We start from the raw sequence: 16,079 nt of genomic DNA on the forward strand, positions 1-16,079 counted from the left end.
AATTGACCAGCGCAAACCTTAGTAAATCACCTTGCATGATTCATTAAAATACTCTCCTCTCATAAAGTTTGCATCTGAAAGGGAAACTCCTACAAATGCATATAGAATAAAGTCCGCCGCAAAAATAACTGTGTCCTCACCTTTTTAGCGCTATATTTTCACTGCGTCTCTTAAGTAAATCCTGACAGTAGTTTTTTAACATCAAAGCGCTGGCACAAGCTGTTGTATGACTAATGTGACTAATTCCGCTCCTTAGTGACCAAGAGTTTTTCCAGAGTCTAGTGTATTTTCCAATTGTTTTCAATGGGAGCGCCATGTTTTTTAAAGCGGCAGCAGCGTGACGGGGCGCTGAGCATCTATTTCACGCTGAGTGCTGAATGCTTAGCATTTTTTATCCGGTTGCACAGAGTTGAAGAATGTTTAACTTTGGGTAAAACGCAGCAATCATCACGGTCACTTTTTAACCAAGCCATCCAATCACAGTGGAGGAGGGGCGGGACAAATAACACACCGACCAACCGTCACATCCTGCTTGTACAACGATTACAAACAGCAACAGCAAGAACATATCTCCATCCAAAACTAGTGCCAGAGCAAGTACATTACATTGTGTCGACATTTTTACATTCAGAAGCAAACTATTTGCAAAATCAGATACTAACAGTCCCGTATCATAGCACACATAGGGCCAGATTTCCTAAACAGGGCAAATTAGTGTGAGCGCAATCCCAAAAAAACGCAGATGGGAGTGGAAATTTCTGCATGTGATCTACTGATGATCTACTGACAAATTAAAGAACACAGACACAGCCAGATCATTTCCATAAAGACCAACGCAATCTATCAAGAGCAGCGTAAACTAGCGTATGGTTTGAAGACATGCTTTTATTGTCCGTTAAATAATGGCGCAAAAAAACAGTAAATTGACTAGCTCAAACCTTAGTAAATTACCTTGCCTGATTTATTTAAATACTCTCCTCCCATAAAATGTGGAGTCTGAAAGGGAAACTCCTACAAATGCATATGCAGTAAGGCCAGCCACAAAACAACAATAACCAGCCCGTTCTCATCCTTTGGCGTCATACATGTGACGCTTTGTATATTTCGTTGAAATCTTACGCACATGGCATCCTTTAGCATCAATATGAGACGCAGAACCCAAGGCGTCATACAGGTGACGCTCGTCTAAATCCAACGCACATGGCATCGTTTAACGTGAATATGAGACGCAGATCACAAGGCGTCATAACCGTACCCTACCCCAGACCTAAACCTACCCATAACAGTGCGTGTTATATTGACGCTAAAGGATGCCATGTGCGTAAGATTTCGACGAAATGTCATATGGCGTCACCTATATGACGCCAAAGGATGAGAATGCGTTGCAATAACTGTCCTCGCCTTTTCAGCACTAATTTTTCACTTCATGTCTTTAGTAAATCCTAACGCCAAAATAGTAAACCTGGCCCATATTGTCTCAACTGAGCTAAAACACTTTGGTGGACACATGGCCGTAGAGTTAGGGGATGATTAAATCTGATCTCTAACCTTAGTATTAAAAATAGATGTAGCAGTTTTTAACTAAAAATGACTTGAGGAAGTTCATGGCTTCTCAGTCACATGACACTCAAGTGTAGTTTCAAGTCCTCATTTATGATTGTGTGTGACTAAGGGTCAGACTTGATTATTTGACACAACTTTCTTGCAACACTCGTCTTACAATCTGTTGACATTGAGATATGTCTTGTTGGCTCTGGATATTGATTTCCCATTTCACCACAGCGACTGAATAAAGACTGTAAAAACTCTCTTACCTTGAGGTTTAGCAGTGAGAACCTCCCTACTGATTGACACCTTCCCAATGACATCATCTCGGCTGTGAACAGAACAGTTTTTGAGACTGTAGGTTTCTACTGAGCAGACATAAGGGGCTCACTTTATATTAGGTGTCAAACTACAATGGACTAACATTTAAATTCATAATTTGATCAAATGCACTTATTGTGTACATACATGTACATGTTTTTAAATTGTACTTTTTTTTTTTTAAATACCTGCATGGCATTACAGCTTAATTTCTGTAATTACATATATAATTACACTGCAATTAACCCACCCACCAATACCACCAAACCTGTCCCTAATCTTAGCCAGCAAGTAACTTGTAATACTTGTAGTATTAGTAAGACTAATAGCAGCAAGTGTTTTGCAATACCGCATGAACACAGAACAAATGTCACACCCTTTTCCACCAAAGCATTTTGAGAGCCGGTTCGGAGCCGGTGCCTACTCGCGAACCAGTTCTTTGTTGTCCAACTCTTTGCTGGACTAGAATCGTTCTTTTACCACGTCATGCTTACGTCGGGCTAAAACGTATGGCGACGTACAGTGGCGTTCGCAGGGCTCTCTAGTCAGTGGGAAAACAAACAGGTTCTGAGAAGGTTCGCAAGTTGAACTAACTTTGAACCAGCACCAGTTCCGAACCAGTTCTTTTTTTGGTGGAAATGAGGTAACATTGTACCTAATCATTTTTTTTATATAAGTACATAGTAGTTAATGACACCTAATAGAAAGTGTGATTGTCTTACATGAATCACAGTTATAATGCTGTAACAATTTATCATGTTAATTATGTCAGTAGTTGAAGGTGAAGTGGAAAATAATTTGTTTTCTACATTTTATGAAGATAATACCCACGCAAAAGTCACTTAAATGATGCTAGCGTGTTGTGGGAGGATCCAAGAGTCAAGCGGTGTGTCCGAAATCACATACTAAGTAGGTACTACATTTGAATTTGAATTTACTTCGCAACCATTAAAAAGTACATTCTATAACAGTATACTCTGAATAAGGGTAGTATGAATGAAATTTGGACATGGGTGACTTACAGTGCAACAACAGTATTCATTTCATTAGCTTGTGCATTCCTATTTCCATTTTTGTGGTTGAGCCACAGTCGCAATATCGGACTGCACAAACAGACATAGCAATATTTTGAAAGCGACACTTTAGGAGAAGTCAACCTTAACGAATAGCTTACTCATAGATGACTCTGCACATCAAACTTTAACAGGAAAAAAGTGTTTTAACAAACAAATATCACACACTTCACCTTCAACCATGTAGCATGTAGGTTAAGTAGTAGTATGTAGGTTCAGACCTGAGAGAGTCCTCATCCAGCACATAAAAAGACACTGTCCGAAAGTAGGGAGAAAGATGGACAGTGTATTCTTCGCCCCAAAACGGAGACAGTGTCTTCCATATTGTTGCTGTCCTGAGAGATAGATAAAAAAATAAATGTGAAAAGTTGTAAATTATGTCAAAAATGAAATAAAATAAAACATACAAAGTAGCTAAATTCATCCTGGTATGCCTATAAATGGCAACTTTCATCCTTTGACATTTTGGACATCAAATGTGTTACTCGTTCAATACAAAACAATTCAATTGTTGAGTCTGAAACAGAATATATTTGTAAAGTCGCAATTGTGTGTTTTAAAGTCAGAATTGCGTGATATTAAGTCACAATTGCGTGTTATAAATTCAGAATTGTGAGATATAAACTCGCAATTGTGAGAAATAAATTCGCAATTCTGACTTCATAACTCGCTATAGGGAATATTATCCTATATTAATACTATAGGAAATTCTGATGCAATTGTGAGTTTATATCTCGCAATTCTGACTTTGTATCCCACAATTCTGAGAAATAAAGTCCGAATTGCGAGATGTAAACTCTGAGATAAAAGCAATTATCTTTTAAAATGTTTCATTCTGTGGTGGAAACAAGCTTCCATAGTTTTCTGTCATTGAATTAAATCTGAAATAAAATAAAATGTAAAAATTACATGAAAAAATGTAACTTAAGAAACAAAAATTAGACTGAAATAAATAAAAATAAAGCTAAATAGAAAAATGTAAAAAAAAAAAAAAAAAAAAGACAAATGGAAAAAAAAATGTAACAAACTTCCTAAAATTAAAAATTGAACATATAAAAATAAAAGTAAATTCAAAATATTAATAAATACTATAATACTATATACTAAAATCACACTGGTCGTACTAACATCCGTCATCTTGAAATAAATGGGATGTCTGGCAAGACCCCTATACTGGCATAAAAAAAAAATAAAGACATTGATTTCTATTTAAACATTAACAAAGCCAGACAGCAGTTTTTCTTTAACTGCAGTGATAGACAGATCACAGCTGGTTCGCATACAAATGTCAATATCAAATCAGAAATTCTAAGCAAAGATTAGCATTTGGTCAATCGTCTAATGCAAGTGTGCTTTGTATATCACATTGTCAATCAACAGACTTATTAACTGCGTTAGCATAAAGCTATCCTGACGAAACAAACATCAGACTACGATCCATACTAACATTTATTTACCTTCAGATTTGGTATACCAGGGGAAAAAATGTGACTTATTGACCAAAGAAATCAGTGTGGCTCAGCGAACAGTCAGTAACATTCACAGTATAATAACTGAAGTATGATTGTTAAACCTTTCAGTTGGCTGGAAAATAAGTAATTTTTACAGGCCCTGCAAATAAAGTGAGTCACAAAAGAGACGGTAGAGTGAATAACAAATAAAAGAATATAATAAACTTTACAAGTTCAGTTAGAAATTCCAGTGTTCTCACTTCTCTCACTGTGGTAGTGGTTTTTATTGTTTTTGTGCATATAAAATGGATTTTCATTTAATTTTCATAGAGCACCAGAAATCAATATGCCCACACTGTACTGACGGTCACAGCTATATATATATTTTGCGTTTTGAACCTCAACCTCAAACTCAAATCAGAGGAGAGGTTTGTTTAGTTTGATCTTTATAAAGCTGCCAAGTGTGGAAGTACAACCACACAGCAATCTATGGTGCAGGAGGGCTTTCAATTATGTGGCACAAATTAAATTAGTTCTGCTTCACAGAAAATTTCATTTCTAACCTGTTCAGTTTATGATAATTTACTTATTATAGGCTGTATAGCAACACAGACCAATATTAGATCACCGAACACTTGTGCTCCAATTGAAATGTGCAGGGGGGGAGGGGGGAATCATACCTACCGAATTATCGCCTCATTATCAATTTTCACGATGCAGTATGGATCACTGCTTCCAGTTCTGCAAGTGAAATGAACAATAATGTTATTGCATACTGGCAAAAACTCAATAGTTATTAATCTCATGATCACACATGATTGGTTTATGCAATCAAGAATTTTAATTGCATGTTAAAATGATGCTGTTGCTCTCAGATCGAAAACCAGGCTTATTTAAATATATAAAGATAATATACATTTATAGTTTGCAAGGATAAATGTATCTTCTTATCATATTCTTTTATTCATAAGATTTTAATTATGGCTGAGAAGGATTTTATAGCCTTATTTCATAGAATCCACAAAGAGTCTTCCTGATGTACTGGAGCTTTGAAGAAACTTATATGAAAGAATTGTATTAATCTTTCAGTTCAAACAACTTTATCAATCCAACCATGAGATTCCAGAGGGATGTCATTTTTACAAATTTCATGAATTAGTCATTCATAAAGATCATGACATTTTAAAACCTGAACAAACTTTGTCCTAAAAGGATCATAAAAATGACATTGACTTATTAAGACTTATTGACATTGACGCAATTATAAGACAAAATTCTTGTCTATGATGTCATTTCCTGTTTTATGTTTTTTCCTGTCTTTTTCTCCACATAACTTTGTTGGTCACACAACATGACTTTGATTCGCCATTAAAAATAAATATTTCGAATATTTTAACAAAACTGCTTCAATGCTCATATCATTTTCTAAGAAGTAATAATAAAAAATTGTGCCAAACTTCATCCCGCACACGCCGATTAAGGACATTTCTATGGGATGAAAGGGAAATGCAAACACGTGGCTTTCTCCAGGTATTATATGCTCCTCCTTGTAAATTACACACTTTAGATTTAAATTGCAGGTACAATCATATCTTCCTGTTCTTTGTCCAACAACAACAAAAAAAATACTTTTTTGTGTGTATATAACATTTCCGATATTTTAAAATGAGAGAACTTCCATTTTCATTCCTCAGATGTCTCAGATGAGCTGTGAATTGACATAGAGCATTTGTAGAGATGTCTGCTGTCACTGTGAGGATATTGAAATTCCTCCGTGGAGGTAATGACTGCTCTGGGCAACTTTGGTGAGCTGTTTGAGTGCGTGTGTGTGTGTGTGCGGAGAGAGGAGAATGAGTGCATCATGCGGTGATTCATCTTCGCCTGTTGTTATCAGTGTAATAGGGAAACCTGTGGCTGTCAGAATCAGGTGCTACATCAAACAGCACTGAAGACTTGGCAGTTAAACCACATACTATCATCCTCATGCCACCTGCAGGAGGAGGATAGAGATGATGACAACAGAAGGAAGAGGAGAGATTCCTCTCTCGCTCTCTCTGCTTCTCTTATCTTCTGTAACCATGATGTTCTGTTTGGGGACTGAGAGACCCCAGAGTCATTTTACTAGTTAAACACATAGGCTACTTGAAATTGAAAGTTGTCATGAAATGAAAATTCAACTATCTATTTTGTAAATGCATGTTATTCTGAATTATTCACCCAAGTACACTGAAAAAAAAAAAAAGAAATCCGTATAAGCACTGCATATTCTTCTTCGAAGCCGTTTCACTCGGATATATACATCACAATAGGGATAAAGAGACTAACGAAACTTCCATTTCACGTCGACTTTAAACTTGGATGTAGATTGCAAGGTCCGATTTAAAGCTGCAGTAGGGAGTTTTGAGAAAACGTTGACTTAGCCTGAAAATTTGAACAAGCACAACTCACAGGTCCCACCCCCTTGCTCTCTGCTGCGCTACAGCCCTCCCTCCACAGCGGAGCCTGTCGTGAACGCGCAGGCTAGTAAACAGGGCCACCGATAACAGCGGATAAAATGTTATATGGCACATTCACTATAGGGACTAAACGTCAACAATATGCTTTACATTGACTATGGCCTGCCCATACTTTGACTACAAACTTGGTCCTCAAATCATTATGTATTTTGCAATAGCCTACATGTAACTTTATAACGTTGCACTCTTTCTATAAGTTATAAATAGCTAGTAAGATAACGTTAATATAACGGTAACTAACGTTACAGTATGTAATTATTCTAGCGATATATAATGCTAGATAAGGTGTGCTAGTACATTATTTCAGCAACATGACAAGCCAGTGAATTAGCAGGTTTCAATTGTTGCTTAGCAGAGTGCGTGACATTTTATCTACATGTTATGCGGCTAGAGTTTTGACACCGAGTCAATGGGCTCTGTGTAATTCTTTCTTTTTCGCTTGTTTATCGTCATCGGTCTTTTTCCTTTTACCTCTTTGTTTTATGAGCAGGTGTCACTCGAGAATTGGCAGTTTAGGTTGTTTCTCCGTCATAAGCACAGCTGCAGCACGCCGGCAATCTTGAGTTTGAACGACGGCTCGCGCTCCGGCGCTCGCGCTGTGCAAGAGAGGGGTGTGATCAGCGCGTACACGAGCGTGATTGACACTGCTAAGACATTCCTCCTGGCTCTGATTGGTTGTTTCTGACCGGGAGCGTGTATTTCTTGCAAATGGCAATAGGACCACTGGGAGGAGCCAGAGGAGCTTGATTTTTACACAGATTATCTGTCTCATATTCTACTGTCAGGACATAATGACAGTTTTAGCAAATACTTTTTTTCAAAAGTTATCTACAGCAGCTTTAACGAGACTTTAAAAATCAGGCGGTTACTTCTTGACTTTGCGATAAAAATATTACCGCAATTAATCATGCACCTCCATAAAAAGGACATTTTCAACCATCTTAAAAACGCAGTAGCCTACTTATGACGTAAGATGCTGAAAAACATAACGCGGTGCCCACTAAGGGTGTGTTTGTTCACACTTTTAGCTCAGTTCTTTTTTGGTCGGGACTCGGGACCAAAAAAAGAAAACGATACATTTAGTCCTGCATGGTTCGCTTAGTGTTCACACTGTCATTTTTAAGACTGCACCTAAAGATACAAAAACAACAAAAAACTATTTTATGATGTATATTTTACGACAGAATTTCTTATGTCAATTTTTCTTCTCTGTTTTTTGTGTTTATTTAAAAGAAGACCAATCTGATCGTAATCGTCTCATCTTAATCGTATATCTGTTATTTAACAGTTAGCAGGGTTTAAATCATAGTTGTGCAGGTGGGGAAAGTTATATAGCGTTACAATGTGCCTCTATTAGAACTATCCTATTCTATTCTATACTTTTATGAATTCTATTGAGAAACCATGAAAAAAAGGTGAATAAAGACAGAGTCAATGTTCAGAATTTATTTATTATTATTATTATGTTTTGAACTATGCTGTTTAGCTGTGTTTTGCTGTGTGTTGTCAAACTTAAAAATTAATTTATTTTGAATTATAAAAAATGCCATTATTTTATATGAAAAAGTTACTTATTGTATTTTATTGAGAAAATATTTTAGTTTGTCTTGTATATTTTTTGGATTAGATCAGATAACATTCTAATCTTTCATATGGTCATGTTACAATGTGCCCCTCACATGTTACAACATGCCCCATATGGGGCATGTTGTCACATGTCACTTCCATTCTTTTGTGGAAAATCAAGAAAAAAGTATACACTGTATTAATAAAACAAAACCACATAATTGTATAGACGTGTGAAATTAATGTGAGAAAACATAAATACTCAGTCTGAACTCTAAGTAGGTTTACACAAACTGAGAATTTTTGAGTGTTAGGTTGTGCCCCGCTCTTCCCTAGGGACATATGATGGTATTGCTGAGAACTCACGAAGAGCTTATAAAATATGTCAAGTCTAAACAGTGGCAGGAATTCCTCCGTTACACACACAAATGAAGATCTGCTGCAAGGTGACGGCGTTTCCGGAGCCTGTACTGAACTGTAATGGGCAACGTAGCTCCTATGACGGGATAAACCAGGTATGCTTGAGCATTCGGTCCTTTTAGGGTCCCATCTTGTGACATCACGTCCTGTTTTTGGTTTGCTGCATGTGTAGGCCTACATGGAAATATTCTGTATAATCAGCATATCATTTGAATTTTTTATTGATTGATTACACACACATCTTTGGTATCTGGGATCTAAGACATAACATTAAAGTCATCTCAAGAGAACACGAGGGTTAAGTGTGTTCTGTGTCACAAATACATGAATCTGTCTTGACAGAGTCCAGGCCTGTGTTACAACGGAAGCTCTTTAACAAGCTACACATTCATATGTCTGCATGCTCTACACTTGGGCCAGTGGGTTCATTCGTTATTCTGGTTCAGACTATCATCTCTTGTTGGATCACACAACCATGCCAACTGTACAGTTTATCTATAACTGACTAATACTGAGCCTCATTCTGAACACAAATCTAACTGCCAACTGAAATCTGAGAAGCTACAAGAATAAGACGAATTATGCTCTCAGATTACAACTAGGCTTAGGGCTGCACCATTAATCAAAATACAATCAAAATCACGATATGACATACATAACAAACGCGTGTCCCAAACTTATTGTGAACCACTTAAAATGTATGTTAAATATATTTTAATCTTACAGGGAAATATTTTAATATTCATTTCTTATTTTGTTTAATATTTTTATTAGTAATAATAATAATAACAGCAACAACAACAATTATACTCATTATTATACATATGATATTGTGCAGCCATACAAACCTGGAGCGTTTTATCGCATTTTAAATCATAAATGCAATTTTTATCAAAAAAAGAATAATTTCCAACCCTAAAAATGCCTATATAATCAAAATCGATTCCAGATATACTTTAAAAATAATGTGGTTAGGTTAGGGTTAGGTGGTTGCCAGGGTGTTGTTATGTGATTCCTATGTTGTAATGGATGGTTGTTATGGTGTTGCTAGGGTAATATCAAACAATACAGGGTGAGTTACATGCAGGGTCCCCAGCTCCGTAGCCTATTTTCAGGCGCTGCGTCATATCATTGCGCCTGCTGCACTCATGGTACGGCAGTAAAGTTTCTTGATTACTACGCAGGAATGAGAGTATAGTTCCTAGCCATATCAGCCTAGAAAATCGCAACTTTACATTTTCCGTCAGTCTTAGTGCACGATGTAACTACAGAAGAGTCAAGTTTTAAATAGGAAAAATATCGAAACTCTTTGGTCATTTTTTTTTTAGAAATGCTAATGGTCTTGTCCACTTTAATGATGTATGCTGCTAAGCTATGCTAAAAGTGGTACCGCCAGAACCGGAGATCGGCTGAATGGATTCAAAAACGGTAAAACTCAACAGTTTAACTCTGGGGGAGTTGTAAAATGAGACTATTTCCAAAAAAAGTGGAGTATCCCTTTAAGGCCGTGTGTCCACCAAACCGTTTTTCCACACGTCTGGCGTATATTTTCAATTGTTTTCAATGGGAGCGCCGCGAGGTGCTGAGCGTTTTTTTTCACGCTGAGTGAATGTTCAACTTTGGCCAAAACGCAGCGCTCATCGCTGTCACTTTTTACCCAGCCGTCCAATCACAGTGGAGGAGGGGCGTGACTAATACCACACCGACCAACTGTCACAACATTCTTTCTGTACAACGACATCAACCAGCAGAGCAAACCGAACAAAATGGATGAAAAATTAATTTTTAGTATGAAACAAATTATCTGCGAAATCAGTTACAAGTAAACTGTGCTGCGGATATTTTGTATCATAGCAACGAAACGTCTCACCGGCCAAAACGCTCTCAAGCGGCCAAAGCTAGGCGTTTTCAGCAGAGCGTCTAACGTTTTCAGCTGGCTAAAAACGCTTTGGTGGACACATGGCCTAAGGGTTAAGAAAAATGATTACTGACAACTGTACCGTGTATGTTCTGTTTTGGTTTCGTTTTCATTCTGTTCCCTGTTTTACTTTGACCGAGTTCTGTTCCCTAGTTAGTTTCCTTGGTTGTTAATTAATCCTGCACCCGTTTCTGTTCTGGTTAATTATCTCTCCCCATAGGATAGGCTACAACGGGGTTAAAGGAGCACCGGGGTAAAAGGCGCCTTTGATTTTATTTTCCTCTAAACCACTAGATGGCACAAAAACTTGCCGCAGCACTTTCCAAAACATCCGCTTTTCAAGATGCACGTGGAAATTTGCCTGATCCTTGATGTGACCATGGGCAGCAGCGTAAAGTTGATTTCGAAAATGGTCTCCTTGTAAACAACAAAAACACGAATCTCTGCAGACGATGACGTCATGCACATAGTACGTGTTCAATCTAAAGTGCTTCATCGCCATCTAATGGCCTGGCAGCAGAATACAGCGCTTTAGCCGTTTTCGCATATCCGTGGGGATCGTTTTGACAATGGTGTCGTCTGTAAGCGGAAAACTCAAAGGAAAAACTTCAGCATATCATGCCGTGTAAACGTACCCTTAGTTTCCTCAGTTCTTTGTTCAGTCCCATTTGTGTTATTCATGGTTGTATGATCTTTCTCCAGAGTTTTCCTGTGCCCGTTGGATTTAATAGGCTTTATGCACAGCTTCACTACTTCCTGAACTTCAGCCAGCCCTTTGTTTCCTGTCTGTCATTATTGGACAAACTGATTAATCCAGGTGTGCCTGATTATTGTTACTGAGGCCAGGCACACCTGAATTAATCAGTTTGTCCAATAATGACAGACAGGAAACAAAGGGCTGGCTGAAGTTCAGGAAGTAGTGAAGCTGTGCATAAAGCCTATTACACTCTAAAAAATGCTGGGTCGTTTCAACCCAAATTTGGGTCAAATATGGACAAACCCAAATGTTGGGTTAAAAATGTAATTAAAAAATTTACAGTTGAAAGTGAAAGTTGAAGTTGGGTTAAAATTTAACATTAAATTTTTAACCCAACATTTGGGTTTGTCCATATTTGACCCAAATTTGGGTTGAAACAACCCAGCATTTTTTAGAGTGTATTAAAGACTGTTTGTTTTTTTTAATCTTGATCGTCGTGCGCTTCATTGTAGCCACACACTCCGGACAGCAACAATATCAACAATATCTGATTGCACTTTCTATTTATAATGATCTTGTAAAAGTCCCAATCAATGAACATTTATCTCACAAAACAAGTGCTCATATTCCCTTTTCCCAGGTGCTGATTACTCACTAGCTGCTTCATTATAATTAGCATATCTTAAAAAGTCCAAAACCTACAAATCTTTCCAGAGCCTTGCAATCATTTAAAGAAAGGTTCATACTATTTACTAAAGCTCAGGGCATGTGTACATAAAGAGGGATGGTTTGGAGAACGTGTACAATCTCTCAATCTCTCCACAGCGTCAATACAAACACTCCACGTAACATCTGCTCCGGCGGTTCGGCCCCCCGACTAGTTCACTAGTAATTTAATTTAATCTTACAAGGAAGCGAAATCAGTAACTCAGGAAAAGAAGGGAATCACATTTTCATTGCATTGACATGACCACACTGTTGAAATGTTAATGCGGATGACCTTACTAGCCAATAAAGTCATTTCCTCACAGAATGTGGGAGAGCTGTCCTTAATTTCCACAGAAGCATAAACTGTCGTCATCTGGGCTGTTGTGGTCAAAATCATAGACATGTGAGTTTCCAACCTCATACCAAACAAACGAGTGCCAAATGAATTCGCAATGGAATGCTGCCAATTTCCAACAGGGAACCAATTAACAAGCTTAACTCATTTATACTGCTCATTAATGGTTTGAAAAGAGTGTGTATACAGCAGTATGCTTCCAAAATAACAATATATAACTCTATATATATAGAGAGAGAGAGAGGGAGAGGGAGAGGGAGAGGGAGAGAGAGAGAGAGAGAGAGAGAGAGAGAGAGAGAGAGAGAGAGAGAGAGAGAGAGAGAGAGAGAGAGAGAGAGAGAGAGAGAGAGAGAGAGAGAATTCTGAGTGTAAAATATTAGAATGTGATTGATGAGTCTGATGATGTGGATACACTGATGAGTAATATCTAATAATATTGATTGAGAGAAATGCACTATATGTGTAATTCCCTATACAGGGAGCATCAGTAACACATAACACAATAAAACAGCTTTTTAAATGTCATTCATTTAAACTAAAACCATCATTTAGATATTTATATCACACATTTTTATATGATAAATGCTCATTCATTGTAATGCAGAACAGGTTATCATTTTGTAGGCTACAGTATATGCACTTTCATTGATTTGTTTAAAATATAGTATAGGATATATTTGTGTTTATTAAAATGCCAGAACTGTTCTTTTAAAATCCCTAAATCCTATTTGTTTTAAACATTTCATTGTGGAAAAAAAAAGTGTAATGCAAAATGATTTTTTCTTGCTTTTTTAAACTGAAATGCTCTCTAATAAGGTAGGCTCTCTGTGAATTTATTATATGCTGTATCTGTCAAATCCCACACATACTGCTTTTCAGTATATTTATCTTCACACTTGCACATGTCTTCCCACATATTTATGTGTAAATCATCGTATAATTTCTACATAGTTTAAGTCATCAACACTTACATGTCCTTGATTGGCAGGTTCTTTCCTTCCACAATCCTGATGAATAGTGTGCTTCGTTTAGCCATGCTGTCATTCAGTGACTATATCACGCGCAGTCACTTCTTATTCCTTCAATAACACGCATGCTTATAAGCGTTGCAGAAATGATAATGTGCGTTCTATCTATAAAGCTTCTCATATGTAAAGCCTGTGCTGAGAAGCGGCACCGCCGTTCAATCCAGCGGTCGTCTACACAATCCACGCGTTACACACAGGCGGGTTCTCTGATCTCTGTGGGTTGTTTGTATGGAGGAGGAGTGACTGACTGACTAGAACAAACACTAGAAGAGAGACGGTTAGGCAGACGCGACGCGACTAAACTGCAACGCTCCTTTTAGTATAATCGCAACTGATTTTAAAGTAAGCGGTTTGTTGAATATTGTACTTTTGTTGTGTCGCGGGACTCGCGTCAAGTGGAGACGAGGTGTGGCGCGACGCGACGGGTAAATTGAATTTTCCGTGTGAGGGAAAGAGGCGTCATTTCTCAACCTCGAGAAAGAGATACCTGAGATAAGCAAACAATTGTCTTGGTAGACTAGTAGAAACTAAACACATGAAAAACGTATAGGGTTACACTTTTTATTCCATGTTTTTAAAGTCAATATTTGTTTAGACGTGTATCTTGAAGGCTTGGCTACTAGCTGTTAAACATTAAAGCGTTATAAGGGGGGTGTAAAGGGGGTCCGTGGACATTTTTAGAGAAAAACAGTGTAAAAAATAAACATAAATAGTAAGAATAAAATAAATTCAGTTTTATTCAATTCAATTATAATATTCCGTTAAATAAAAAAAAGATTAAAATACAAATTTGATAATAATAAATTATTAAATTAAATGAAAAAATAAAATGTATTAGCCTATAATAGTACACAGTATATTATTAGAAAAAAAAATTAATAAATGACATTTTCCAAATAATATTTTATACATACATACTTATATTTCACTGTATAAATTGGATCTTTATACATTTGATCTGCCTTTTAAATCTTAGGATTGGGGTATCTCCCATGAGAATGACCAAATATGGGGGTCTGACTGTGGCATAAAAGATTGAAAACCAGGATAAAATATACAGTTAATTGAACACATGAGACTATAGCTAGGGGGTAAGTTTTCACAATGTTTTATAAATAATTATTCAAAAATGTTAAGCACACATGAAATCTACATAGGCTACCCTAATAAAAATGACAACCTGTCCCGACTTGACATTTACAGTCCACTACAATTCCATTCCTTATCTTGTTGACAGTTCTCTGAATGTATGTCAGTGTGGCTTTATTGTGCTCACTAGTTAAAGATATGATGATGTTGGAGGGCAGAATTCAGAAACAATGCTCCAATTTAAGAGGGTTTGAAATGGATGTAAATCAACATGTAAAACCACTGCCAACAAAAACACTCATTGCGACTTCTTTGCTTACAATCGTGCATTTAAATATTTGAGGACAGCTGTCCACTTCTCTTTCATTTCTCTAAATATCTGTATGGCGTTGCTTTTTACTGGGGAACGAGCCCGCAGGGAAATGGCTTTTTTTTCTAACGATTCAATGTTATTTAGTGTGAAAACACAGTATCGAAAACATTCAAAGGGTGATTTAGAATAGCCGAGAGCTGCAGTATGACAGTGTACTTCCTTTTTCACAGAGGACTTTTGCCTCAACACAGGTTATTATGACTGATAAGCTCATGATGTAACCAAATAACCCCAGTCTGTTTTAATAATGGGAAGAGACTCCACACTTACTGAAATGACTCACATAAAAACAGGCGAAACTGAAAGAAAATATCTCTCTAAGCTCACCAGTCGTAATTGTTTTTGAAAATTGAAAGCCTCGCTGAATGCATGCAGTTGAATAAACAAGGTTTACTTGATTATGGTCTTTGATGGAAATGGACTCTCACATAATGTCAGCCGAATGCACTAACAGATTCTGATTTAGGCTACACGAGTGCTGTCAACATCCGGAAAAGATCAAGAAGTGCGCCTTCATCATGGAAAAAGGAAGATGATTCACTGTCCAGTCACAACAGAGTTTATTTCCAGACAGACAAATTGACCACCTCTACTATATATGAAAGGGAAGTTCATGCAATAAGGAATCTTGATTCTAAAACATTCTCAGACCATGCAGGTAAAATGCCGATGCTGTTTAGGCTCCAGTGAGGTTTTCCATCAAATTATGTGTTTTTACAAAATATAGGCATTCTAATGCGTGAGTGTGGGCACGGGTGACTCATTGATCCAGGAATACAGACGTGAGATCCTGCACCTTTAGAGCTGTGACCAGAGGAAGGGATACACTGTGTGGGCTTCTTGTGACTCACCAATTTATCCAAGAGTTACCAGAGCGCAACCCTCTCTTTATATATAGTGTGTTTGAATGTAAGCCGCCATTTAGCAGAGGCTTTTCATGTGGGATATGAGGCTCATGAGAAAACAGAACTATTTTGTGAGATGGTTATTTTGCATGAATTTGTACGATGTGATTTGTA

The 16,079-nt window shown here is 37.2% G+C and overlaps 1 protein-coding gene across 1 annotated transcript in view; it reads right to left on the reverse strand.

The window, feature by feature from the left end:
- Window positions 1-13,970, reverse strand: part of rasa4 (RAS p21 protein activator 4) — a 48,328-nt gene extending 34,358 nt beyond the window's left edge. The window contains exons 1-4 of the mRNA XM_056252887.1: window positions 13,542-13,970; window positions 5,075-5,131; window positions 3,161-3,274; window positions 1,815-1,876 (exon numbers count right to left, since the gene is read on the reverse strand). Of these exons, the coding sequence (XP_056108862.1) occupies window positions 1,815-1,876; window positions 3,161-3,274; window positions 5,075-5,131; window positions 13,542-13,606 (298 nt within the window). The 5' untranslated portion in view covers window positions 13,607-13,970. The remainder of the gene's footprint in view (window positions 1-1,814; window positions 1,877-3,160; window positions 3,275-5,074; window positions 5,132-13,541) is intronic.
- Between the last annotated feature and the right edge of the window lie 2,109 nt (window positions 13,971-16,079).

The sequence above is a fragment of the Rhinichthys klamathensis genome, unplaced genomic scaffold (genome assembly GCF_029890125.1).
Source record: "Rhinichthys klamathensis goyatoka isolate OS25496 unplaced genomic scaffold, OSU_Roscu_1.1 h1tg000099l_1, whole genome shotgun sequence".
NCBI lineage: Eukaryota > Metazoa > Chordata > Actinopteri > Cypriniformes > Leuciscidae > Rhinichthys > Rhinichthys klamathensis.